At 42.2% G+C, this 26,770-nt stretch overlaps 1 protein-coding gene across 1 annotated transcript in view; it reads left to right on the plus strand.

Moving 5' to 3' along the window:
* The window catches only part of AFG3L2 (AFG3 like matrix AAA peptidase subunit 2), a 37,091-nt gene extending 12,817 nt beyond the window's left edge, over positions 1–24,274 (plus strand). Inside the window, exons 7-17 of the mRNA XM_023648209.2 lie at positions 339–463; positions 2,559–2,832; positions 4,049–4,186; positions 6,764–6,917; positions 8,287–8,394; positions 8,490–8,615; positions 11,313–11,423; positions 14,286–14,401; positions 17,122–17,322; positions 18,901–19,095; positions 23,422–24,274. Coding sequence (XP_023503977.2) covers positions 339–463; positions 2,559–2,832; positions 4,049–4,186; positions 6,764–6,917; positions 8,287–8,394; positions 8,490–8,615; positions 11,313–11,423; positions 14,286–14,401; positions 17,122–17,322; positions 18,901–19,095; positions 23,422–23,664 — 1,791 coding nt within the window. The 3' untranslated portion in view covers positions 23,665–24,274. The remainder of the gene's footprint in view (positions 1–338; positions 464–2,558; positions 2,833–4,048; positions 4,187–6,763; positions 6,918–8,286; positions 8,395–8,489; positions 8,616–11,312; positions 11,424–14,285; positions 14,402–17,121; positions 17,323–18,900; positions 19,096–23,421) is intronic.
* The last annotated feature ends 2,496 nt before the right edge of the window (positions 24,275–26,770 follow it).

The raw sequence follows: 26,770 nt of genomic DNA on the forward strand, positions 1-26,770 counted from the left end.
GGATGCATATTTCTTTACGAAAAGGACTGTCTTTTCAAATGGATTTTTCATTCTTTTGAGTTTATTATTTTAGAACCACTGAGGAATATTGCTAAAGAAATACTTATTTGCCAAGGATTGCCAGGTTTTCTCACTGAGTGAAACTTAATCACCGCATCATTAAAACTAGTCTTTTATTATTGCTATTTTAAAAAATTAATTAGTTAATTAAAAAATTTGTAAATTTTCAGTATTTCTGAAAAATTCTTGAAAAGTTGAATGCTTTAGTGACTTGAACCCTTTGTTTCCCCTTCCTTTCCCTAACAAAATTAGAATATTTCATTTTTCTGTTTTTATAGCAATACGTCTGGTTTAATATTGGCAGTGTGGACACCTTTGAGCGGAATCTGGAAACTTTACAGCAGGAATTGGGCATAGAAGGGGAGAATCGGGTACCTGTTGTCTACATTGCTGAAAGTGATGGGTAAGAAGCAATGAAAACACAGAAACATGGGGAAGACTGTTCACGGTGCTCTGTGTGGTTCACTCTATATTATAATGTTATGCATTATATTCTTAAGCAGGCCTCTCTCAGTTTGGCCAGAGTTCTTTTTCTAAACCATTAGTAACCTACTGGTTTTTGCTAGTGACTGATTGATTTTCTACACATTTATATTTATATTGATTAGGGAGTAGTTTGGGGTATTAATGTCCAATGCACTCTCTTTTTCTAGGATTGTAGCATAAAGAGCCCCTTTGTGTTGAAGAGTGGCATTCCCACTTTTTACTATCATTTACATTTATATTTCACAGAGTTTTCCAGGATTTTTAAGTAACTCTTCTTGCTCTCTCATCAGAGCTGCTTCTTCCCTTAGAGGTTATTTGTCTTTAGTGAGGCCACTTACAAGTCTGGGTCTTTCAAGAAGGGTCCATTGATTGCAAGAGTTGCTTGTCTTTGAGCTTACTTGGGAATTGTATTGCCTTTGAGTGTTCATCCACATACACCCAGCTAGATCTCCTGGGAGTCACTCTATTTGCATTAAATGCAGAAGGTATACCTTGCTGTAGAGGTACCAGTTCAAGAGTGAAAGTAGAAATAAATTTTAATTTTTCTGTATATTTAAAAGAGCAGAAAAACAGAAAGCTAGTGTGTTAATCAACCTGATGGTGTTACTCAGTTTTAGGAACTTTCTTGAATCTTGGTTTGTGTAGACCTATGAGCTACCTGCAGTATTTAGATGCAGATGGCTATTGAGGTTATTTCACATATGATATATCCCTCTGCCCCAGACTGTCATATAATTATTTAACTCTATAGGCTGGTGCTGAAACATTACAAAAAGTTTTGTTGCATCATTCTTTAAACCTTTATCATCAGTGCATTTTTTTTCCTCCGGAAATAAATTTTTCGTGATTCTTGCTGCCTGCTGTGGCAGCATTTAGAATTTTGTAATAGGTGAAAAATTAGAAAGCAAATCCTGGCATGGGTTTTGTTTTGTTTTGTTTTGTTTTTGACCTAAACTTGTACAAGATTTTGTTCCAAATTTCTTAGGGTAAGTTAAACTAAAGTTCATTATATTACCTTTTAAGGATATATCTGTGGTCATAGTTGTGTTAAAATTAACTTTGTTAAGACAGACAAACAAAAGGCAAAAGGCATCCCCAGACTATAAGTCCTTTCCAAGCAGTTCTCTCTAGAGCAGCGTGAGGTTGCAGGGCGCACCGCTTCCACTGGGAGTCTCTGTTGCCCTGCACAAGCCGCACACAGTGGCCTGTATGATGCTAGTCAAGAACACCACACTAGCTCTCACCTTTGTATACAGGGCTTTCGAAACTGGTATCTGTTAACTTAGCAAGGGTTCGATACTTGGAAGGCATCTCTTCAGAGTAGTTGATGCATTTCTGTAAGAGAACTGGAATTTCTACCTATGCTAATACCAGCAGTTTTTTAAGTGAGTAATTCAAAAGAAATTTCCTAGAAACTCAGATATAATGATGGTAAATCACAATTAAGTCTGTACTGTGCATAAGTGGTGGTTATTGGGATAGGAATAAAATGTCAGTGAACAGCATACATCATAAGAACAGATGGGTTTTTTTTGGTCTTCTGTGGTTCTGCTTCAGTGATATTGACACACTAAGATTATCCTTGAGCTTCAGATAAAATATTAGAATATTCAGGTTGTAGAAAAATAGAAAATGGGGGCCTGCCCAGTGGCATAGTGGTTGGGTTTGTGCACTCTACTTGGGTGGTCTGGGGTTTGCGGGTTCAGATCCTAGACATGGACCTGCACACTGATCATCAAACCATGCTGTGGAGGCCTCCCACATACAAAGTGGAGGATTGGCACGGACATTGGCTTAGGGACAGTCTTCCTCAAGCAAAGAGGGGAGGATTGGCAATAGATGGTAGCTCAAGGCCAGTCTTCCTCACCAAAAAGAAAGAAAGAAAGAAAGAAAGAAAATGTATGCAATTATTATCCCAAGCAGTTAGCAAAAAGTGTATCTTGCAAAACATTTAAAAAGCCAAAGATTAACAGTCTTAAAAACCTGTCACTGTTCTGTGTGCTTCCCTTTAGTTCGTTTCTCCTGAGCATGCTGCCCACGGTGCTCATCATCGCTTTCTTGCTATATACCATACGAAGAGGGCCTGCTGGTATTGGTCGATCAGGCCGGGGGATGGGTGGACTCTTCAGTGTTGGAGAAACCACTGCCAAAGTCTTAAAGGATGAGATCGACGTGAAGTTCAAAGATGTGGCTGGCTGCGAGGAGGCCAAACTAGAGATAATGGAGTTTGTGAATTTCTTGAAAAACCCGAAGCAGTATCAAGACCTAGGAGCAAAAATACCAAAGGTAAAATGAACTCGCAGAAGGTTGTTTTCCACTCATTAGCCCCAAATCTTTTGAATTATGTCTTGATCTCTGAAGTTATAATTTTGTAAAGTTTGGTTACTTACTATAATGTGGCTGTTTTTCTCCTTCCTCTCTCTTAACTTATTAGTCTCTGCTTAACTCCAGAGTATTTTTGGGTCAGTTGTTCTGTGAATTTGTCTTTTTGCATGTGGTGCGTATAGTCCTGAGAAGATTTGTGTTCTCTCTGCTTGGAAGCCTTCCTTGATTTGCCTTCCTTCCTCCCCAGTCTGATTTAGTTGCCCGAGCTTTCGGCAGCTGTAGTACCTTGAGCATGTGCTCCCTGCCGTCACCTGGTTGTCCCTCCCTCAGCAGATGTGGATGAACCCTCTGCCTGGGCTTGGCACTGAGGTTCATGGTGCAGGATTCGGTGGAGAAGACAGGAGCACCAATTTTCACCTCCCTCCTCCCAGCAGACGTCCCTGTGCCCGCTGTGGGCCATAGGCGGCCTCACTGATGTTTGTACTCCCAGGGCCAGGCTAGGTCATTAAGTAAATGAATCAAAAAAATTGAACTAGTTCTTTTAAAAATCCATTAATAAAGTTTACTTTAAAGGAATCTTTTCTAACAGGAATCATCATTTTCTTGATTTCATGTCTTGCCCACATGGATAAAAAGTCATATTTTATAACTTTATAATTTGCTATTATTTAAGTACTTAGGATCTCCACAACTTAAGTAATTATAGTGTTTGAGCAAACACTTCATTTTTTTCTTTTTAAGTTCATCATTGGTCATTATATTTTTACTTCATTTGTGAAATCTTAAAGGGAAGAAAATGTAAATTGGGAGTGTGGTGTTTGTGTCTCCTTGAATCATTTAAGTAGACCGCAATTGGTTTGTTAGTTTCCTAGCTTAAGTCACCCTTTATATACTGTTAGAAAGGTCTAAAAAGAAACTACTAAAAATCTTATAAAATAAGGGAAATATTTAAAATTTCATATTCTTACCAGTTTTTTTTAAAACAAAACAGTCTATAATAATCTTTTTCTTACACTTCTTACTAACATAAAAATGTTCTACCATAGTTCAAATGTTTAAGAAATGCTTAGTGTATATTACTGAAATTTGTAGACAGATTTATACCTTAGGAGTTATTTATGGATATGCAGTTTTTCTGAATTATAGTTAAATATGTTTTCTCTTTTTTTATCTGAAGGGTGCCATTCTCACTGGTCCTCCAGGTACCGGGAAGACGCTGCTAGCTAAGGCCACAGCTGGGGAAGCGAACGTTCCTTTCATCACCGTTAGTGGATCCGAGTTCTTGGAGATGTTTGTGGGTGTGGGTCCAGCTAGAGTAAGTCTTCTCTTCTGTTCTGATGGTGTAGCTTCTTCCCCCTTCCCTCTAGTTCCCTCCAGATGGGGACTTGGTGAAGATGGCCCTGTGCCCTGGTGTCCTCTGGAGTGACCTCTCACCATAACTGCCCCGGACACTCTTCCAGGGCAGACTCTGCTGCACGACCTGTGGCTTCCGCCCAGTCATCCCCACCCCAGCCAGGACTGCAGGCTGTTAAACGGATTGTCTGTCTGTTGTTGAGTTGTAAGAGTTCTTTATATATTCCGGATACTAACTCCTAATCAGATCTATGATTTGCAAATATTTTCTTCCGTTGTGCATTGTCTTTTCACTTTCTTGATAATGACGCACAAAAGTTTTAAATTTTGATGAAGTTCGGTGTATCTGCTTTTTTCTTTTGTTGCTTGTGCTTTTAGTGTCATATCTGAGAATCTGTGGCCATATCCAAGGTGATACATATTTACTCATATGTTTTCTTCTAAGAGTTTTATAGTTTTGGCCCTTATGTTTAGCTCTGTGGTCCATTTTGAGTCAGCGGTGTGAGTAAGGGTGCAGCTCCTCTCCCTTCCGTGGACATATTCAGTTTTCCCAGCATCGTTTGTTGAAAAGACTGTTATTTCCCCATTGAATGGTGTTGGCACCCTTGACCATAAATAGACATGAAAGTTTATTTCTGGACTCTCAGTTCTGTCCTATTGACCTATATGTCTGTGTTTATGCCAGTGCCATTCTGTCTTGATTACTGTTGCTTTGTAGTAACTTTAGAAATCAGGAAGTGTGAATGTGGATTAATTTTTAAAGAAACACTTAAATTTTTGCTGTTATGTATTTTACCAGTATCTAAAGTGTTGAGTCTTTTTTGAAGTGCTTTAGAAATGCCAAGTGCTATCACAATTACTTTTCCAAACATTAGGATACAACTTGCAGTCAATAACAAACTGTTGTGTTATCACTTGGCAGCATTTTTTCTTTCTCAGTGGCAAGTATAGTAATACCATTGTTGGCATCTTCGATGAAATGAACTATCATAGGTGGAGTAAGTGGATTTATGTGGGTTTTGTAAGGCAGATACGTCTTAGAAAAATAGAGGAGCGTGGGGGAGTTGAGTGTTTATAATGATGGCCCGTGGAATCTAATATGGGCAAGAGATGAACTGAAGACAGGAGAGGAGCTGTAGATGGTGGGAAAGCAGTGGGCCTAATGGGATGTAGACCTACGAAATAGGTAAAGAATTGGTTGTGGGAGATGCTTGAGTACATAGGCCGGTCAAACTGGTAGGAGAGTGGTCAGAGAGTAGACTGCCTGAGGCTGGCTGTTTAGAGGGGGCCCTGGCAGTGCTGGCCATGTCAGTGGAGCAAAAGGTGATTGAAGGGTGAGTCAGGGAACCGAGAGACCAAGACCCGTTCAGATGTGGAAATCACTAAGAAAATAGCACCTTGTGAAGGGTGTGGGTCGGGGAGTGGGACATCAGGCCTGTAGAGGATGAGAGCGGCCAGAGGGTAGATTGCCTGCCACTGGGCAGGACCCTTAGCGAGCAGGGCATTTTCCAGCAGAATTATTTTGGCAGTAGTAACAGGGTGTGAGGTGGACCCCAACTTCAGCTGGCCTGGAGGGAAAGATACAAACACCTTCCAGTTGAGAGCTTTAGCTTTGCAGGAACGGCCAAATTTTAGGTCGGTCATGGAGGTGAAGGAAATGTTCAGGGAAGAGCTTGAGAGGGTAGGGGGTTGTTGATGACAGATCTGGAGTTCAGTGGGGGAGGCCGTAGAGGGATGTGAGTTATGTTAGGGCATGTGTTTAGAGCAGTATAGGACTGAAAACCTAGAATTCCAGGCAGGAGAGGATGATGGAGAGACTTCTGGTGAGTGAAATAAAAAGAGGTGTGAGCATAGGGAGTTTGTCTCTGAATGTCTTAGGGGCAAGACGATGGGCGAGACCCTGAACTCTTAGCTGATGGTGAGGCCTGGAGATGGCTGTTTCTTCTTCAGCCCGCTTAAACTATTGACCTGGGATGTGCTTGTGGGACAGAATGTGTGTGCAGGGCCTGCTCCTCTTGCAGTGGGGCTGAGGCAGGTCACCGTCGGTCGTTCTGGGGTGATCACTGTCTGGGCCTGGGTAGGTCATTGCCTTTGCTTTCTGTGTCCGTGTTGCCTGGGTCTGTTGTTAGTCAGTCTCTGCTTGTTAATAACTGCCTCAGGCGTGACATGTGCACCTCGGAGCAGTTTGAGCTTTAAACTGAATGTAAAGATTTATGGCTGAACTTTTACCGTTTTGTAGGCTAAAAATGTGTAGTATGAGTTTGTTGATGTTTTAAAAATAGCAGATATCAGTAGTGCTTATTACATATACATTAATGTATGAGATTAGAGAAATAATATTTGCTCACCTTAAATCAGTTACCCACCAAGCTACTCATCATTTGTCACTTCACTTCTTTGCCGCTGGTAACTTTTAAATATGTACCGCAGAGTGTATAACACAAAAGGTTGTCTTCCTATGGGATAGGAAACTTGATGTTTATTTTTAATTAGAAGGATAAATTATACTGACTTGTCTGTTATTTGTATTTTTGTCCAGGTCCGAGACTTATTTGCCCTTGCTCGGAAGAACGCCCCTTGCATTCTCTTCATTGATGAAATAGATGCTGTGGGAAGGAAGAGAGGAAGAGGCAACTTCGGGGGGCAGAGTGAGCAGGAGAATACACTCAATCAGCTGCTTGTGGAAATGGATGGTGAATATTCAAGTCTTTTGTATTGCAAATTGCGCTTTCTAATTGTTCCGCGTATATCTAAAAGGAGAATCCTTATGCTGTTATCCAGTACAGGAAAAAAAGCATTCTCTAAGACAGCCCTTTTTAGAGGCTCTTTTATACCAGGAGTTAATAGCAAAATATTCTTGCCTGGCAGCCTGCCATAACTTAATATTGATGTTAAGATGGTATTTGTACCACATGTTGAATAAGAGAAAAATTGGTGAAATGATTCACAGAAAAATTATAGTGTCATTCTCAAAACCATTTATGATTTGGAAGCATCTGGAAAACCCATGTGTAACCAAGTGTGGATTTGGCAGATTTCAAATACTCTTCCAGTAAGAGAGTAGCAGTCTTTCCACGTCAGTCAGCTTTCTCTTTTATTGAGGAAAGCCAACTCTTAGGATGTGCCACCTCCTTCCCGCTGTCAGATACGTCGATGCTGTTGTGTGCTTTGAAAGGGGAAGCGTGCTGCCGAGTATTGAACTGGTTTACATTGCTGAGCTGGGCATAGTGTTGAGAATAAGAAGGTTGAGCCCCCTCCTCCAGTCTGGCGGTTGGTCCATGTGTAGGCCTGCGTGAATCAGAGTGCCACATTTAGGGGAAATCAGCACCTGAGCCCTCTCAGTGCCAGGGTTCTGAGACTATGGCATTGGCATGTGATAAAACCGAGCAAGTTGAGCCTGGAGAAGAGGTCAGGAGTAGAGGTTGGCACCTTTGCTCACATATATGGTAGGTTGTCCTGTGGCCCAGGGACTTTAGGCACATTGTATGCAAATTTAATCTTAGTGATTTTAAAACATTTTAAAAATTGACAGCATAATCTAAATTTCTAGTTAAATAAATTAAAATCTTTAGGGGTCCGGCCCAGTGGCACAGTGGTTGAGTGTGCATGTACCGCTTCAGTGGCCTGGGGTTCGCCAGTTCGGATCCCAGGTGCGGACCTACACACTGCTTGTCAAGCCATGCTGTGGCAGATGTCCCACATATAAAGTGGAGGAAGATGGGCACGGATGTTAGCTCAGGGCCAGTCTTTCTCAGCAAAAAAAAATGAGGATTGGTGGCAGATGTTAGCACAGGGCTGATCTTCCTCAAAAAAAAATCTTTGGTAATTTGTCTTTAGAAAATTGATTCTTAAAGCTTTAAGTCGTATATGACTATTATCATTAAGGACAAGATGACTAGTAAGGAAAATAATTTAAGTTTGTGAGTTAAAAAGCACTAGATAATAAACTGAAGAAAGATTTTAACATAACAATGTATCTGTAGTGCTCATACATTTTGACAGGCACATTGTTGCTTTCCGCCTCATGACATTTAATAATGATTGCATCTTTGTTATTTTCAGGTTTCAACACCACAACAAATGTAGTCATTTTGGCAGGCACCAATCGGCCGGATATCCTAGACCCCGCACTCTTGAGGCCAGGGCGCTTCGATAGGCAGATCTTTATTGGTGAGATGATTTTCACTGGGTTCTATCCAGTCCTCATGAAGAGAGAGATAACCATTTCACTATGGTTTTTTTCCCCTTAAAAATAATTTCTCAAGGACCACCGGACATAAAAGGAAGAGCCTCTATTTTCAAAGTTCACCTCAGACCACTAAAACTGGACAGTGCACTGGAAAAGGAGAAATTGGCAAGAAAACTTGCATCCTTAACTCCAGGGTTTTCAGGTGAGTGGAACATAATCTGCTGTCCTGTTTATAAGTCCTTTAAATCAGTGACAGTTACCAGGTACCAGTTCACTTTGTTACCTCTCACCTTGGGGCCTCACAAGTATATATTTTTACCTTTTTATTATGGGAAATTTCAAATATAATAGGAGTTGAGAAAATAGTGTAATGAACCCCTCTGCACCCATCACCTATCAGGAACAATTATTGATTCATCTCCAACCTTATTATTTTTTTATTTTTGAGGAAGATTAGCCCTGAGCTAACCTCCATGGCCAATCCTCCTCTTTTTGCTGAGGAAGACTGGCTCTGAGCCAACATCCATGCCCATCTTCCTCTACTTTATATGTGGGACGCCTACCACAGCATGGCTTGACAAGTGGTGTGTAGGTCTGCACCCTGGATCCGAACCGGCAAACCCCCAGCTGCCAAAGCAGAATGTGCGAACTTAACCACTGTGCCATTTGGCCAGCCCCATTGTCCAACCATATTTCATCTGTACTCTGCCCTCTTCCCTCTACCTTTGGATTATTTTGTGACAAATTCCTTGACAACATATCATTTCATCCATAAATATCACAGAAGTTATTCCTAAGAGTTTTTTAAAAAACAATTCTATTGAGATAAAATTAGCATACCATAGAATTCTCCTCTGTGAAGTGTACAATTCAATATATTTTAATATATTTACTAAATATAAATGGAGTTGTATAAGCATCACTGTAATTTTAAAACATTTTTCATCACCCCAAAAGAATCCATTAGCAGCCACTCCCTCCACCCCCAGCCCTAGGCAACCCCTAATCTACTTTTTGCCTCTATAGATTTTCCTTTTCTGGATATTTCATGTAAATAGAATTATCCAACATGTGGTCTTTTCTTTCTGACTTCTTTTATTTACCATAATGTTTTTAGAGTTCATCCGTGTTGTAGCATGTGTCAGAACTTCATTCCTTTTATGGCCAAATAACATTCCGTTGTCTGGACATACCGCATCTTACTTATCCATTCATTCATCAGTTGCTGCACACTTGAGTTATTTCCGTCTTTTGGCTTTTGTTATGAATAATGCTGTATTCACATTCACATACAGTTTTTGTGTAGACATATGTTTTCATTTCTCTTGGTTCTATCCCTAGGAGTGGAATTGCTAGATCACTTTGTGAGGAACTACCAACCTGTTCTCCAAAGTGGCGGCACCATTTTACATTCCTGTTAGCAGAGTTCAGGGTTCCAATTTCTCCACAGCCTCACATCCTCATCTCAGTCTGTCTTTTTTATTGTAACCATCCTAGCAGGTGTGAAGTGCCATCTCATGGATAGTGTATGGTCAAAAGAAGACAGACAACTTAAATGGCCTAGAGGTCCTAAGTTTTTACTTGTTTCTTGTCTTTGGACTTTGGAATATGTAGCATTTTATTTACTTTTGTTTATTTATTTATTTGAAGTATAGTTGGTATATAATATTGTATTAGTTTCAGGTGTACAGCATAGTGATTTGACATTTATTTATGTTACAAAATGATCACTCTAAGACTAGTAACCATCTGTCATACAAAGTTATTACAGTATTGTTGACTCTGTTCCCAATGCTGTACCTTACATCCCCATGATTTATTTATTTTATGATTGGAAGTTTGTGCCTCTTAACTCCTTTTGCCTGTTTCTGCCTTTCCCCTGCTCCCCCTTCCCCCGACAAGCAGCAGTTTTCTCTCTGTATATGAGTGTTTCTGTTGTGTTTCCTTTGTTCATTTGTTTTTTGTTTTTATTTTTAGATTCTACATATAAGTGAAATGACAGGGTATTTTTCTTTCTCTGTCTGGCTTATTTCACTTAGCATAATACCTTCTAGATCCATCCATGTTGCAAGTGGGAGGACTTCATTCTTTTTTATGGCTTAGTAATATTCCATTGTGTATATATACCACATTTTCTTTACCCATTCATCTACTGATGGACACTTAGGTTGCTTCTGTATTTTGGCTATTGCAAATAATGCTGCAGTGAATATAGGGGTGCATCTATCTTTTTGAATAAGTGTTTTTTTTTTACTTCAGATGATTACCCAGAAGTGGTGTTGCTGGATCATATGGTAGTTCTATTTTTAATTTTTTGAGGACTGTCCATACTGTTTAATATTTGTTTATTGAGCACATACATTGTGTTAGAGCTTTTGTGTTACCATATACTTTATCTGAAAAGTCAATTTAAGGAGACTTAGAGATCTAGTAAAGCATTTGGCAAGCCTCACATGTTTAACTTCTGTTTAGCTGAATATACTAGGCTACTTTAATGCTTATGTTTTCCATTATATTTCAGCATATCGCCTAATATTCACATAAGTCACTTTCCCAACAGAGATGGTGGAACTAATTTAATTAATGGGCATTTTTAAATACTGTCTTAGTTTGCCCTTATATGAGCCATATTATCTATGAGGGTAAATAGCTGCTTGTAATTATCTATTTACTATAAATACTTGGATCTCAGTTCAAAGGCTTAGAATTATACCAGGCTATTACTGAATGCTAGAACAGCTCAGGGTGGTCGTGCATCAAACTGAATTATATTTATGTAAAACCCTTACCCAGTCTGCTGCTGGGTGAGAAATTGGCTGGGTTTGGTCATTCATAATGTGTGACTAATCAAGTTTGAGTGTATTTGGTGGGTAAGCTTTTCTCTGTGTTCATTTTGTAGGAGCTGATGTTGCTAATGTCTGTAATGAAGCTGCATTGATTGCTGCGAGACACCTTTCAGATTCTATAAATCAGAAACATTTTGAACAAGCAATTGAACGAGTGATTGGTGGTAAGGCAACTGAATGTAATTCTCGTCAAAAGGCTGATAAAATGAATTTGAGGCCAGGGATTTTTCTGTTTTGTCTAGACCTAGAAACGAAGAACATTATATGCGCCTGGCCCTGGGGCTCCCGTGCACTTGCTGTGTTCCTTTGGTGCTGCGAGCCTCCTGCCCTCCCCTGTGGTCTATGTGGAGATCAGTGGTGTGGGTATTGAGTGAGTCTGAGATGGCAGCCCGCACACTGCCTCATTCACATGGGCAGCAAGCAGCAAGGTGTCTGCCCCGGAATTATACCAATCTAGTTTTTTGAAAATGCTCACAGCCTTCCTATTTCCAAAAATTTCATTGCATGAGTTAAATGTGCTCTATGCTAGATAGATACTGCTGTGATGGATAAACAGCTGTGTCAACTGTTTGACCAGGAAATGCCCACCCAGCCGGCACAGTGGGCAATGTACATTACGTGTTTTCCTTGCTTTCTAGAGAGCGTATGATTTAATACCCATAAAAAAGATAACATGCAATTCAAGAACTCGAGCATTCAAAGGAGGGGAAAGACTGCAATTGGGAGGGCTCCACAGAAGAGGTGGGATTTAAACTGTTCAGTAGAAAATGGGACATGCTGTGTAAGCGGCCTGAACAGAAGGTGGTTTGCAGCTAGCAGTGTTACACCCTGTGTTTGTGGAGGGAAAGTAAACTGGTCAGACTCAAGTTCCTGTGGGAAGTAAGGCAACATTGAAAAAGTTATTTATGTCTAGCTTTAGAAAGCCTTGAATGTTAAGCTCAAGGGCATTTTTGTCCTGTGGCCAGTATTGAACTAATGTGGGAGTTTTCCTGAGCCACTGAGTAACATGGTAATCTGATATTTTAGGAAAATGAATCTGGCTTTGAAGAAGAGGGAAGCATGTGGAGGCAGAGAACCTTGTAGCCGTTCGTGTGAGATAGCAGGCCTTAGCATAGGGAGTCCCAATGGTAAGAGGCAAAAAAACGACAGCCTGAAAGACCCCAGGAAGAATAAGGTGCTCCAAGAGGCAGCTGGTTTGGCAGAAAATGAGATGTGCAGAGTGTGAGACAGGGCAGGACGTGCACGTGGACCTCTGTGCAGCACTGCAGTGGGCTGGGCTGTGCTTCCCGTGGTGTGAAGGTGGGTGAGAGTGCTCAGGGAGGGGCCCACACAGTAAACATGGCCAAATGCCCGTATTTGGTAGCAGAGGGGAGAAAAGTGAGTCAACAAAGTGACCAAAGCTTGTGTGCCACAGGCCTGGAAGGTACATCAGCAAATGAGACTAGGAAGAGATGCCATTAAAGGAAACCGAGGAGGCTGGAAGAGAAGGGAGACAAGGGCAAAGACATGTTTATAAAGGAGTTGTCAGCAGGATCAAGTGATGCGGGGATGTTAAGGAAAATGACCTTTGGATTTGGCGGCGTGACTGTTCTTGGTGACATTTGACATGAAGAGTTTCAATTGAGTGGAGATTCCAGTGAGAAACTAGAACTGGTATAGTGATGTGCTTAACCTGGGTTAGACACTAAGTAAACAACTATTGAATGAATAAATAGACCACTTATTCTAGAAATTTGTTATTGAAAAGAAAAAATCTAAGATGATAAGAGTTGTGGATGGAATTAAACTAATTCACTGGAGACAGGTGAAAACTGTATTTGAGCCTCTTTAGGTCAAGGGGAAGCCATCAGTGCTTAGTAAAAAACTGAGTGAAAGACCAGGGGACAGCACGTAGTGCCGGAGCCCCTGCTCAGAGGGGACGATGCTGACCCACCCACACCTCAGCTGCTGGAAGCCAGCCATGAGCAGTCGTTCTGTAGTAAGATGGCATACTGAGAAAAGGAGGTAGTCCTGTGATAAACTATGGGGAGAAACCTGGTTTTTCAGCAAGAACTGCTTATCCCTGGAAAACAGGGGTGGTTAACTCGCCCTCTGTAACTTTCTACCCTTGCCGCTATGTGGTGTGTACTTGTCTTGGGCTGCATCACTCAGAACATAGCACTCTCTTTTTAAAATCTTCCAGACTCCTTCATGTGTAATCACTTGGGGGTTCTCCCAGATGAGTTACCTTGAACACAACAAAACCGTTGTCACAGTGTGACGATTTGTCTTAGTACAAAATACACAGTCAGCTTCCGCAGTGCAGAGGCACAAAGGAGCTTCAGCGCCCGCCTCTCTCCGTGCAGAGAGGAGTCCTGCTTGGATCAGGGGTCCTTCAGCTCGGCAGTCGACATGTGGGCCCGGCACAGCGTCTCCTGGGCTTATCTTCTCAGGTCTGCTGCTGCTCTTTGAAGCCCTGGGCTGTTTGGTGAGCATGCTGGGAGCTGCAGCACCCCTGGCCAGCTGTCTCAGTAGATCTTCCCGGATCTGCACTAGTGCACTTCTCCCTCTCACTGTGGTCTGTCTTCCGTTGGGCGCAGACAGCAGGCAGTCTCTCTCATGGCAGGCATCTTTGTTTACCTAGTGCTTGATAATTCCAGATACCTAGACTCAGCAGTGAGTTCTTTCCAGGCTTCTTTGTTTTCTTTGAATTTTATATGGTTTATATTAACCGAAGTGCTGAGTTTTATTTTGCATTTTTGTTTGTTTACCAAAAACAAGATAATGTGGCTCAAAAAAATAGGAGCGTTAAGAGAAAAGTGGACCTGGGGGTAGGGTAGTGCATGCATTTTTGCTGTAGTTGGCTGTATTTTGAAATTGATCCTTCAGTTTTATTCTGACCTTGATTGGGAATCTGTGGATTGTTATAGGCAGCTGTGTCTCTAAGTCACATTTTAGATAAGGCAGTATGTGGTAGTGTATAACTGTCTTTTTGTGTTGATGTCAGTAAAGCAGTGGTTTTTGTTTTTTTGTTATTATTTTGTCAGGCTTAGAGAAAAAGACCCAAGTTCTGCAGCCAGAGGAGAAGAAGACCGTGGCGTACCATGAGGCAGGCCATGCGGTTGCTGGCTGGTACCTGGAACATGCAGACCCACTCTTAAAGGTGAAGCAGTTTGTGTTGAACAGTAAGCAAGCCAAGTGATTGAGTGAGCAATTACTTGAGAAAAATGGCACTCCCACACAGGATAAATATATAAAGAAATTTGGCAAGAATGTCTGGTAAGGATGGTGGGATGAAGATGTTATGCAAACCCTCTGACAGATATGTTATAAAATTTGGAAATAAAACTATTATTTAAAGGGACCAAAAAGTGTCCAAAAGCAGACCAAAGCTGAAGGAGAGTTTATTCTTGAAAAGCAGCAGCTGCAGTGGCTTAGAATTGGGAGTTTGTGGCTTTCTTGCCTGAGAGTTTTCCCTAACCTCCACGACCACAATGGTGGAAAATGCTGGCCTTATCATATTGAAGTGGCAAAAGAAAGAGTTCAGGATTTGAAGAATATTGAAAACTTAACAGGAAAATCCTGGAAGCAAGAAAGCCACAGAGGGCTCAAACCCAAATCTGAGTAGAAACTGCCCAAATCCCTGGCTGATCACTAAACTGTGCATGCCCTGGGGGCCCCAGAGAGCCTGGCCCAAAAGTGAGCAGAAACCCGAGACAGGAGACAGGAGCGCACCAAGCGAGGCTCTGAAGTTTCTGCGTTTTCAAGTGAGTGTATTCCCGAGGCTGGTGCAGCAGGGAGGCAGCAGCCTCGCTGACTTGCCGTGTCAGGGCACAGCTGCAAAGTGTAAGGGTGAGTAGAAGGGATTACACTGCCCAATTTCAAGGCTTTGTATACAGCTACAGTAGTGAAGACTAGTATTGGTGAAAGGGCTAACACATAGATCAGTGGGACGGAATAGAGTCCAGAAATAGACCCTCACAAATAATTGGTTAATTGATTTTCAACAGAGATACCAAGTAATTCAAGGTGGGGAGGATTATCTTAGTAACAAATGGTTCTGGCATTCAGTATTCATATGGAAAAAAGTGAACATTGACTTTACAACATATATAAAAAATTAACTTGTAATAGACCATAAAAACTAAATCTATAGAACTTCTGGAAGAAAACATAGGTGAAAGTCTTTGTAACTTTGAGTAGGCAAAAATTTCTTGGGACACAGATAAATCCCAAAAATTTGATAAATGGGATCTCATCAAAATTAAAACTTTTTGTCTTTGAAAGACACCATTAAGAAAATGAAAGGCAAGTCGCACACTCTGAAAATATTTGCAATACACTTATGTGACAAAGGACTTGTATCTAGACTATGTAAATAACTTTTAAAACTCAAGAATATAAGCAACCCAGTAAAGTGGGCAAAAGATTTGGGTGTGTACTTCACAATGAATAGACATTAAGCACATGAAGATACTCAATATCATTAGTCATCAGAGAAGTGCAAATTAAACTGTAAGGAAGTACTGAATGGTTAAAATTAAAATGTCAGTCCTAAGTATTGTTAAGAATGTGGAGGGGCCAGCCCAGTGGCGCAGTGGTTAAGTTCGCAGGTTCCACTTCGGCAGCCCGGGATTCGCCAGTTCAGATCCCGGGTGCGGACATGGCACCACTTGGCACGCCATGCTGTGGTTGGTGTCCCACGTATAAAATAGAGGAAGACGTGCATGGATGTTAGCTCAGGGCCAGTCTTCCTCAGCAAAAAGAGGAGGATTGGCAGCAGATGTTAGCTCAGGGCTAATCTTCTTCAAAAAGAAAATGTGGAGCACCCAGAACTCTGATACATTGCTGATGGAAATGTGAAACGATACAACCATTTCAGAAAACAGTGTTGCAGTTTCTTATAAAAATAAACAAATGCTTCCATACGACCAACCAGTCCCACTCCTAGATATTCACCCAAGAGAAATGAAAACGTAACGTCCACACAAAGATGTTTACTTCTTTATTTGTAATAGCACTAAACTGGAAACCACCCTGATGTCCCTCGAGAATGAAATGGCTGTTTGGTGTGTTTATACAATGGAATGCTACATAGCAGTAAAAGTGAATGAACTATTAATACACAGCAGTGTGGGTGAATCTCAGAAACAGGGAAAGAAACCAGACGTCATAAAGTACATACTGTATGATTCCATTTATATGCAATTCTAGAAATTGTAACTAACCCACAGGGACGGAAAGCATGTCTGCAGTTGCCTAGGGCTGGTGGTAGGGAGAAAGATTGACTAAAAGGAGTAGAAGGGGACTTCTTGGGGATAAAGAGAATATTTTGTATTTTCATTATGGTAGGAGGTTATGTTTGTCAAGGCCCATTGAACTGTACATTTAAAATGGGTACATTGTCTATAAATCATCCCCCAATAAAGTGGGTTTTTTAAAAATTAAAGGAATTTACTCAATTGCGAAAAGAGGACTAGAAAAGAAAATGAAGGCTGCTGAGCGTCTTGGTCTGTCTTCCACTTTGTCCTGTAAAGGAGAGATGGCTGCGGCTGACCATCGGGTTTAATGAAGCCTGCGCTGTTTTTGAGCTGCCATGAGGGGTCATCACTCACCAGTGGTCCTTTTGTCAAGACTGAATAATGTCAATTGAGTTTTATAAAAGGACAGGAAATACATTCTAGAACTCTAAGGTGAAGTTACCTTAAGAGAAGATACACGTGATAGTCACTCCTGCTCGCTCTCCTGTTGCCAGGGCCGGCGCACTGCCCAGCTATTGTGCTTGTTTTCCATCCGTGAGTTTATCTGTCCACAGATAAACGTTGTGATGAAATCTACATTTGGAGATGGAATCCTCAACATTTTATGTTTTCTGCTTGCCAGGTCTCCATCATCCCTCGGGGCAAAGGACTGGGTTATGCTCAGTATTTACCCAAAGAACAATACCTGTACACCAGAGAGCAGCTCTTGGACAGGATGTGCATGACTCTGGGGGGCCGGGTAGCCGAAGAAATCTTCTTTGGAAGAATTACAACTGGTGCTCAAGATGACTTGAGGAAAGTAACTCAGAGTGCCTATGCCCAAGTAAGTGGATGAAATGGAGTGTGTGTTCCTTGTTTTCTCACATTTGCACGAGAAATGGACATTCGTGAATGGCTCTGAAACAATACTGTTGTGTTTGTGGTTTAGGCTTTTCAGGCAAGGATTATTTCTTAAACGAAATCTGAAACAGTCAACTTATGAAAAGAAACCTTTTTTTTCATAGTATAGTATTTAAAGTTTCTTACTAAGAGTATATAAAGCATAGAGAGAGAGTTTAAAGTTCAGTTACAAACCTCCATGGCCCCACGGTGGAGTGCAGCCCACACCTGGACTCTCCCAGGTCCTGTCCCTTCTCAGTCCCCTCCCCTGACTTTGCTTATGATCATTTCCCTGTTTTCTTTAAGTTTGTCCCTGGTGCACACATCCCCAAACAATATAGTTTTGCTGTCTTGGAACTTGCTATCAGTGACTTTCTTTGGGAACTCCTGTTATTCATATGTCAGCATCCTTCTGGGTCTGTTACTTTCTCAAATCCTTTTTAATGACTCATTTAAAAGATTTTTTTTTTTTAATTTACTTGTCCTCTTTACCTTTCTTTTTCCTAGGGCATTATTTGTTGTGGTTGTTTTCTCTTGTTCTTTCTAGTTTAATCTTCATTTTTAAAATACTTTTTTTCCTTTATCTAACTTTTTCCTGTGTTCTTCCACCTCGTCTAACTTTTTCTGATTCTGATTTATGGTATTCTTTCATACTTTCCTTTCACTTTCCTGAGTTCTCTTAGCCTTTTTTGAAGTTGTGGTTTACAGTTTTCATCTGTTTTATGGACTATCTTCCCATCCCACTTTTCTTATCTGTGGAGACACTATTCTGCTCCTTACTTTTTTCACATAATAACTTTATAAAGGGTTTTCTGCCCATTTTTACATGAAATTTGTTTTCCTGATCTCTTAGGAGGGAGGTGGATTAGGATAGTTGTTTTGTTTTTATGGTTTTAGAGTTCTCTTTTCTGTTAATTTTGTGAACTTTTTAAAAACATAGCTTCCTACTTTCTGAGCTCTCCTGCTCTGTTCTTCCTCTCTGCTTTTATCTGCTCCTTCTCTTTTCTAACCAGTTTGGATTTTACTTCCAGAAGCTTCTTCATAATGTGGGGCTTGGACTCAGGGAACGGGAAAATGCAAATGCCCCTTCTGTGTTCAGTTGTTCCCAGGTTGGCACACCACTCTTTCTAGCAAGAGCCTCTTGGCAGTTTGGGGTTCTTATTCTCTTGGGTCTATTAGATGCTTCTTGCTTCTCCTCTACTTCCATTCATGCAGAGAGTCTTGTAGCTATTGGGCTTTGCCCCCACCTGTTTGTGACCTAATTTTGTTGTAGATGTCTGTGGCTTTCTGTTCTTGTGTTCCTCGTTGAGGAGTTTAAAACACTATCCATTGTCTACACAGAACACCCTTGTCTACTTAACCAACTCAAGGCCACCATGTAGATTTTGCAGGTTAAAGAGTAGTGTTACAGTGAAGTGTGTGGATTTAATGTCATTGTAAAGACTTGTTCCCATTTTATAAAAATATGGTAGCCTTGTAAGCAAAAATGGATGCCTACCACTGATTATGTATTCTTTTTCAGATTGTTCAGTTTGGCATGAATGAAAAGGTTGGGCAAATCTCCTTTGACCTCCCACGTCAGGGGGACATGGTATTGGAGAAACCTTACAGTGAAGCCACTGCAAGACTGATAGATGATGAAGTGCGAATACTTATTAATGATGCTTATAAAAGAACAGTAGCTCTTCTCACAGAAAAGAAAGCTGATGTGGAGAAGGTAGGTGCAAGTTGTAGGAATAGTTCCCTACACAGTTTTGAAAAAAAGATTAAAGTGATGGATTGACTGTTTTGCCTGGTTTATAGACGTCGGTATTCCCCGTATCTGGCTAACTCCTGGGTTCTTTCATTCATTCTGGTTTGTGTCTGCTCTCTTTGAGGCGGTACAAATATAGTGCTGAGCGAAAGCAGGCATGATCCCAGCTCTTATAGCGTGATCCCAGCTCTTACAGCTCTTAGGAATATGAGTGGGGGATTAATGAAGACTATTAATAATTACCAAATAAACAATTGAATTTGCACTCCCCCCACTGAATATTTTACCTGTACTCCTAAATATGGAGCACGATGGACAGATTGGGATTTACCATTGTTCTTCACCTCCAAAATAAACAGGTAGTGAAAGGGCACATTGACACATGAAAGTAGGAATTGACACATGAAAACTACCTTTGGCTTAATTATGAGCTTCCATGAACAAACATGTTTTGTGTTTCCCATTGTTGTACCTCATTTGATAGCGTCTACAAAAGGGAGGGATCTTTTCTGAGTTCAGTCGATTTCTTGCATCTAGTACACTCTTTTCTTTTTCTTTAAAGATTTTATTTTTCCTTTTTCTCCCCAAAGGCCCCCAGTACATAGTTGTATATATTTTCAGTTGTGGGTCCTTCTAGTTGTGGCATGTGGGATGCCGCCTCAGCATGGCTTGATGAGCAGTGCCATGTCCGTGCCCAGGATCTGAACCAGCGAAACCCTGGACCGCTGAAACGGAACGTGCGAACTTAACCACTCAGCCACCAGGCCGGCCCCAACATCCAGTACACTCTTAATTATTCAGAATCCATGCAACCAAAATTAAAATTTTTTGTTTTTAAATATTCCACACTCTAATGAAAAAAACATAAATGAAAAGCCTTTTATAAGGTATTGACACAGATGAAAGCACATTCTAAGATGTACCATTCAACCAGCAAATCTTCAGGGAGCCCCACTGTGAGCTTGTCCTGTGCTAGGCAATTCCAAAAGAATCCATGATGTCTTTTCACAAAAGCGCGCAGGACAAGTGGAGAGAGAGAGCTAGTGTCCGTGAAACGCTGGAAAGCTTACAGCAGGAGCTCCGAGAACGGAAAGATCAGAGTTGTCAGAGAAGGCTTTACATAGGGCTTAAATTTTACCTTAAAGGATAGTCAGGTTACAGTGAACAAGGAAAGGAGAGGAGAGGAGGAGCTCAGCTTGGAGGCCTGGTGAGCAGAGCAATGTGTGGGGAGGGGGCAGGATTGAGCCTGCCTGCCGTGGAGCACATAGTGGAGGGAAGGGGACTAGAGTACCCAGGGCCTCCAAAGCTAGGTAGAGAATCTGGAAAACACAATTTTACAAATAGAAGTGGACTTCAAAATGATCTGGTCCAGTCCCCTTGTTTTATAGTGGGGAATCCTTAAAGAATCGGGAGTGGAGATGATTAAAAGTTCATCATTTAAAAGGAGAGTGTGGCAGCAGTGTGCCAGCTTGATTGGGATGGGAGAGACTAGAATAGAGACCAGCTCAGAGGCTGTTTTAATATTCCTGAGATGGTGCCGTAGTGGCAGCAGAAGTAGAAAGGCAAAGGCAGATCTAAAAAAAAACGATTTATTGATTAAATGTAAAGAATAAAGGAGAATGCCCTTGGGATGACTCCAAGACTCCTCCTAGTGGCAGGCACAGGCTGGGGACGGGAGGAGAGGTTCAGTCTTGACACCCAAGAGCACTGAGCAGTAGGTATTTAAATGGAGTATGGATAGGAGGTCTAGACCAGAGATGGGATCTGGTGGTGATCCCCCCATAGCCAATTGCTGAAAAGAAGGAAGTAAACTTGTAAAGACAGTGGAGGGCATAAGAGCTCATTGGAGATTACTACTCTGAGAGGACAGCATGTGTGTACACAGGTTCAAGAGGAAGGATGCCAAATGTGTCCAGGAATTTCACCCAGTTATCTACCCTTCCAAATGTACAGCACACGTACTGACAATGGTAACAAAAGAATGTTTGTGAAAGGACAACTGGTTCAACAGAGTGAGGATCTTGAACCACTGCAGAGTTCTGAAGTACTTTCTGGTCCATTAGAGAAAAATCAGTTAATAATGTTATGGGTCCGGCCTGGTGGCATAGTGGTTAAGTTCTCACACTCCGCTTCCGTGTCGGATCCCGGGCATGGGCTTACACACTGCTCATCAAGCCATGCTGTGGCAGTATCCCACATATAAAATAGAGGAAGACTGGCACAGGTGTTAGCTCAGCGACAGTCTTCCTCACCAAAAAAAGTAATAATGTTGAGCCAGCCAGGAGAAGGGAGTCTTCAAGAGGAGAGGTGGCTGAGCCTTTGCTACTGAGACTAGTGCCTTCCAAACTCTAGGCCTCAGTTTAATTCATCTATGGGACAAGGAGTCGGACAAGTTGATCTCTGAGGGCCATGCTTTAGGAGAATAAGAGTAACCAGCTAGCATTCATCCTACATCTTATGTTTACCAGGAACTACCTAGGATGTATTAAAAAACCCCTGCAACCTCATGAGGTCACTACATTATTGCCCTCATTTTACAGATGAAAAAACTAATGCATAAAGAGGTTAAGTAACTTCGCTTAAGGTCATGCAGTGGGTAAGTGGCAGGACCAGGACTGGACCCAGAGGTCCTGTCTGCAAAGCCTTTGCCATTAACCTCAAACCAGGCCTGAGCTGTGGAATGTGGCCAGTCCCAGCGGAGATGTGCTGTGAGCACACAGGGTTTTGAAGATTTCGTGTGAAAAAAAGAATGTAGAATATCTCAATAATTGTATCATTACATGTTGACACGATAATTTTGATATATTTGGTTAAATAAAATATCCCAACTTAAGTGGTTACCCACAACTGTGTAAATAGGCAAGTTGAGAATTACAGGTGGCCTAAGAAGAAATCCTAACCTTTGATTTCTCTAGATCTTATGCCCACAAGCAATATAGTAAATAATCACAGCATTTTAGTCTTCTGGTTATGGTTTTAAAGAGTTTTTATATCTTAGAGATATAGACAAAAATATATATGGACAAAATGATATGACATCTGGGATTTTCTTTAAAATAATCCAAGGAGTAGATGAAACAGAAATGGCTCTAAGTTGATAATTATTGATAGTGGCTACATGGGTGTTAGTTATCCATTCTTTCTACATTTTTTTGGTACATATTTGAAATATTGCATAAAGTTTTTAAAAATTGAAAAGACAAGAAAATTGTCTTATTACTTGGTATCTTCAAAAACATAGCATTTAATGTGAAGTACAGATATGTTAAATTTCTAAGTAGGGAGTTACCTCAGGAACTAATCTCTTTTATGAGGTCAGTTTACAGTATAACCTGCTTTGTTTTCTTTGTGATGGTCAGACACTCTAGCGTAACCGCTCTTCCCTGCCTCCTGACCCCATCGCTCACCTCCACAGACATGGTTGGTCCGGCGTCCCTTTTCTGGCAGCCTGTTGAAATGTGTAGTGTCAAATTTGTGGTTCAACCATAGAAATGACTGGAGCTTCAAGATACATATTTTTATATTAACCTTCCTGGCTTCATTTTGTATCTCTGCCTTATTTGTCTTTATTTTTTTTGATGAACTTTTTAAATTTCCTGTTCACCCTATTTCCATCTTTTCTCCAGTTCCACCCCACTACCACTTTTATTACTTTCTTGTGTATCCTTCCTGAATTTCTTTATGTATTTATAAGCACATAAAAAGATACACTTCTCCCCCTTTTAAAAAGCAAAGGCAGAGGCTGGCCCTGTGGCCTAGTGGTTAAGTTCGTACACTCTGCTTCGGCGGCCCAGGGTTTCGCCGGTTTGAATCCTGGGCGCGGACATGGCACCGCTCATCGGGCCATGCTGAGGCGGCATCCCACATGCCACAACTAGAAGGACCCACAACTAAGAATATACAACTGTACAAGGGGGCTTTGGGGAGAAAAAGGAAATAAATAAAATCTTTAAAAAAAAAATACAGCATACTATATATATTGTGCATCTCGCTTTTCTTGTTGACACTCTCTCTCCGAGATGTATAGAGAACAGAGAGATTCTAACAGATACACAGTCGTTCATTGAGTGGATGTACCAAAATGTTTTTAGCTACTCCGTTATTGGGTGGACATTTGTTTTTCCAGTATTTTGCACATCTTACTCTAAAATTATGTGACCTTATGCATACTTTTTTCCAATGGTCTCCAGTCTTTTTTTTGGAATGGGATTGCCTATAAATACAAACATTACTAGCTTTGAATAGACTTTGCTGAGTAACTGTATTTAACGGCGCTTGTTCATATTTCAGGTTGCTCTTCTATTATTAGAAAAAGAAGTATTAGATAAGAATGACATGATTGAACTTTTGGGCCCCAGACCATTTGCGGAAAAATCCACCTATGAGGAATTTGTGGAAGGCACTGGCAGCTTGGATGAGGACACCTCGCTCCCAGAGGGCCTTAAGGACTGGAACAAAGAGCGGGAAAAGGAGAAGGAGGAGACCCCAGAAGAGAAAATGGCCAACCAGATCCGCGGAGGAAGGCCGTTTTAGCTTGTCCTGTTGTGATTTCAGTTTGCACATTATCTCAACTCTAGCTTTCTCAGAAGAATGAGAACACTGCTGAGTTGATCTTAACCAGCTGCTGACCCAGTGGAAATGGTGGAAAGAGGAGTACTTAATCCTCAGCCTCAGAAGTCGGGGTAGGGGTGGCAGGGTGACTGGCCCCGGGGAGAACATGTGCCCCCGCCTGGTCGGGCTCTCCGACAGTGACTGGGAGAGTGCGGACTGGCACCCCGTGCCGCTCCCCGTCCAGCATCAGTGGAGCCAGCTGACGTGTGTCAGGGATGATCTGTGAACACTTGCCAGTGTGCGAGAGGTGTATTGTTCTCTTTCCATCACCCGCTCTTCATGCCTCTTTCCCTTCAGAGTTTCCCTCTGCGGATGAGCTGTGAAATTAAACTGGAGTCCTGATAAGAGTATTTTCATTTGACTTAATATTTTGAAGATTAAATCCAGATCACATGTTGCTGTTTTAATGGAATGGTTTTCTACAGAGAGCTGTAACATATTTAAAAATATGAATGTATTATGTAAATATGGCTTCTTTAAATCAAAAATAAAGTATAAACCACTATACTTTTTTTCTCCTGAACACACAAAAGGTCACTGTTTATGCTTGAGGTACTTTCTTTTAGAAAACATAATGGAAAGGAATTAAACGTTCTTACTTTTTAGAGAGAAATTTTTCAAAATCTCAGTCTTGTTGGTTCTCACAAGAGGCTTGGTAACTTCTAGATTTGTATGTCCTGGAATGATGAACTCCGGATATGAAGTGTATTGATACCAAGTCAGTCAGTGCGAGAATCTGTGATAATGGCATCAGTTTACACCCTCACTAGGCCGGTCATGACCAGATGTTGGTCATACCGTCTGCGTCTGGAAGTTGATATGTAACCTTGGTGGGCCTGGCAGGCTGTCCTAAGCCATCCCCTGGATTTCCAAGAAGGGAACTGACACTAAGTTAGGGAGGTCCCTGCAGCCTAGATTTCCCAGGACATGTCTGAATCGTAACCTGTTACTGTTACTATTAGAAAAGTTATGTAGTGCGTGTGGTTCCAGAAATGCCGAAGTCTGCAGTGTAGCAAACTTAGGCCAACAGTTTTAACCAAAAGATGGCACGAGGAAGATGTACTAAGTCTTCGAATGCCGCTATCTGGACTTGCAAGCACCAAACATTTTTGTATTTTTAATATTTTTTGGCAGCCTCCTTTTATGTTATTCCGGCTTCCCTTGACCATTCTTGATGTATTTAAGTATGTTGTGGAAACAGTGATTTCTCACTTAAAGCAGAATCAGGTGGCATCTGTGGGGCAGCACTGGTCCTGTGGAGTGGGAGATGGCCTAGGCAGGCCATTCCATCCCAGGACCACTCTTTCTGGCAGGCCAGAGATGCCAAACTCCAGCTCTCCGGGCCACAGAAGCAGCTGTTTGGACTCCACTAACTCAGCATTACAGGAGCATGAGAGCCCTCTCAGCGCCTCTGCCCAGGGCCCTGCAGAAGGAACACGTTTACCGCCTCCTTTCCTCGCAGGATGTGTGTGGGAGGCGGCTGACCGAAGAATTAAGGCTGTAGGACCCACTTGGCCATCGGGGTGATGAGTGCTACTCTCCACACAAGCAGCAGACCCTGAGGAGACGCTCTATGCTCCACACCACTGCAGGGGGAGGTGCCAGCATGTGCTATTCCAGCGAGGCCTCCTGGGGGGAATAAAGTGGGTCGTGCCAAACGTGAGTCACATTTGAGTCAGTGAGAAAAGGGACAAAGCTGTGCGTGAGACTGTCGGTCAGATGGTAAGCCACATCTCCCCCTGCATTCTAATGAGGTAAGTACACTCAAGCCCTGGAGTCTTAGACAGCCGGCCAGGATGGCCCGGAATGGCTCCCACCGCCCTCAGCACGCCGCCTCATCTGTGCAGGGACAGTAAGATCCACACTCCGGAGTACTGGTGAGCCCTGTGGGGCCTTAACAGAGCCTGGCCCACAGCAGGTGCTTACGGCACTTGTCCTGTCTCTTCCAAGGGCCATTAAACCTAGCAACTTACTAGCTTAGATGTAGATGGTAAGAGAGTCATTTTTACCATAGTCTCACACAACAGCTCAGGTTTCTGCAAAAATGAGGTTGCTTCTTAGCTCAGTGCAAGTCATGCTGCCGTGTTTAGTGACTCACTTTCTGTATGTCCAAGGCTGAGACAGCACAGAATGCAGTCACTGGATGTGAGCCATGGCATCAGAGCACGGGTGCCGTCAGGTGGGCTGGGTTACACTGTGCAGGAACCCTAGATCTCAGTGGCTCCAAACCAGAGGTTGGATTCTCTCTCACTCCTTATCTGACAGAGGTCAGGGGTGGGGGGTCGGGGGGCTCTACTCAGCAGTTACTCAAGGACCTAGACGGATGGAGACGCTGGGTCACCTTGACAGGCATCAGGGTCCCCACGAGAGGGAGGCAGAACAGAGTCTAGCACTAGCATTTAAACACTTCCACCTGGAAGTGACACACCACTCACATTCTTTTGGCTAAAGCTAAGTGACACGTTCACAGCTAACTTCAAGAGGGCAGGGAGGAGAAAGAAGCCTGCAACACTGGTGAACAGCAGTGTCTGCCAATTACTAGTGAAAGGAGCCTGGTCACGTCCTGTGGGGCTTGACTTTACAAGAACTCTTACAGAAGTTGTGACTAGCTATGGAACCATACAGAGGACATAGAAAAGGGCCCTCTTCCTCCGTGCTGGGCCTGGCCACTGGCCCCGGGCTCCCAGTCCCAGTGCTCATGAAGGAAGCACAGTAGCTCAGAGCCGACGCTGTTGGGTCTCCCTCACCCGCCAAGAGCTTCATGGAAGCCTGAAGGTCGTTTTCTGTGGCTCCTCTGGCAAATGTCAGGACAGTTGTTAGGGAAGGCTGGGACCAAGCAGCCCAGGACACGACATGGGGATGAAAGATTCTACGGGGTGTCTGAGTGCTGGTTGCAAATGGGGACCACAGGCTTTTCCTTACGTGTGCACTGCTTTCACGCTCAGAATTCTGGCTATGGGACCACCCTAAAGCCTCCAACTGAAGACAAGCCCCAGCCTCTGAGTTCTTTTAGTGAGCTGCTGGGGCA

This window comes from Equus caballus, chromosome 8, assembly GCF_041296265.1.
Source record: "Equus caballus isolate H_3958 breed thoroughbred chromosome 8, TB-T2T, whole genome shotgun sequence".
Classification (NCBI taxonomy): Eukaryota; Metazoa; Chordata; class Mammalia; order Perissodactyla; family Equidae; genus Equus; species Equus caballus.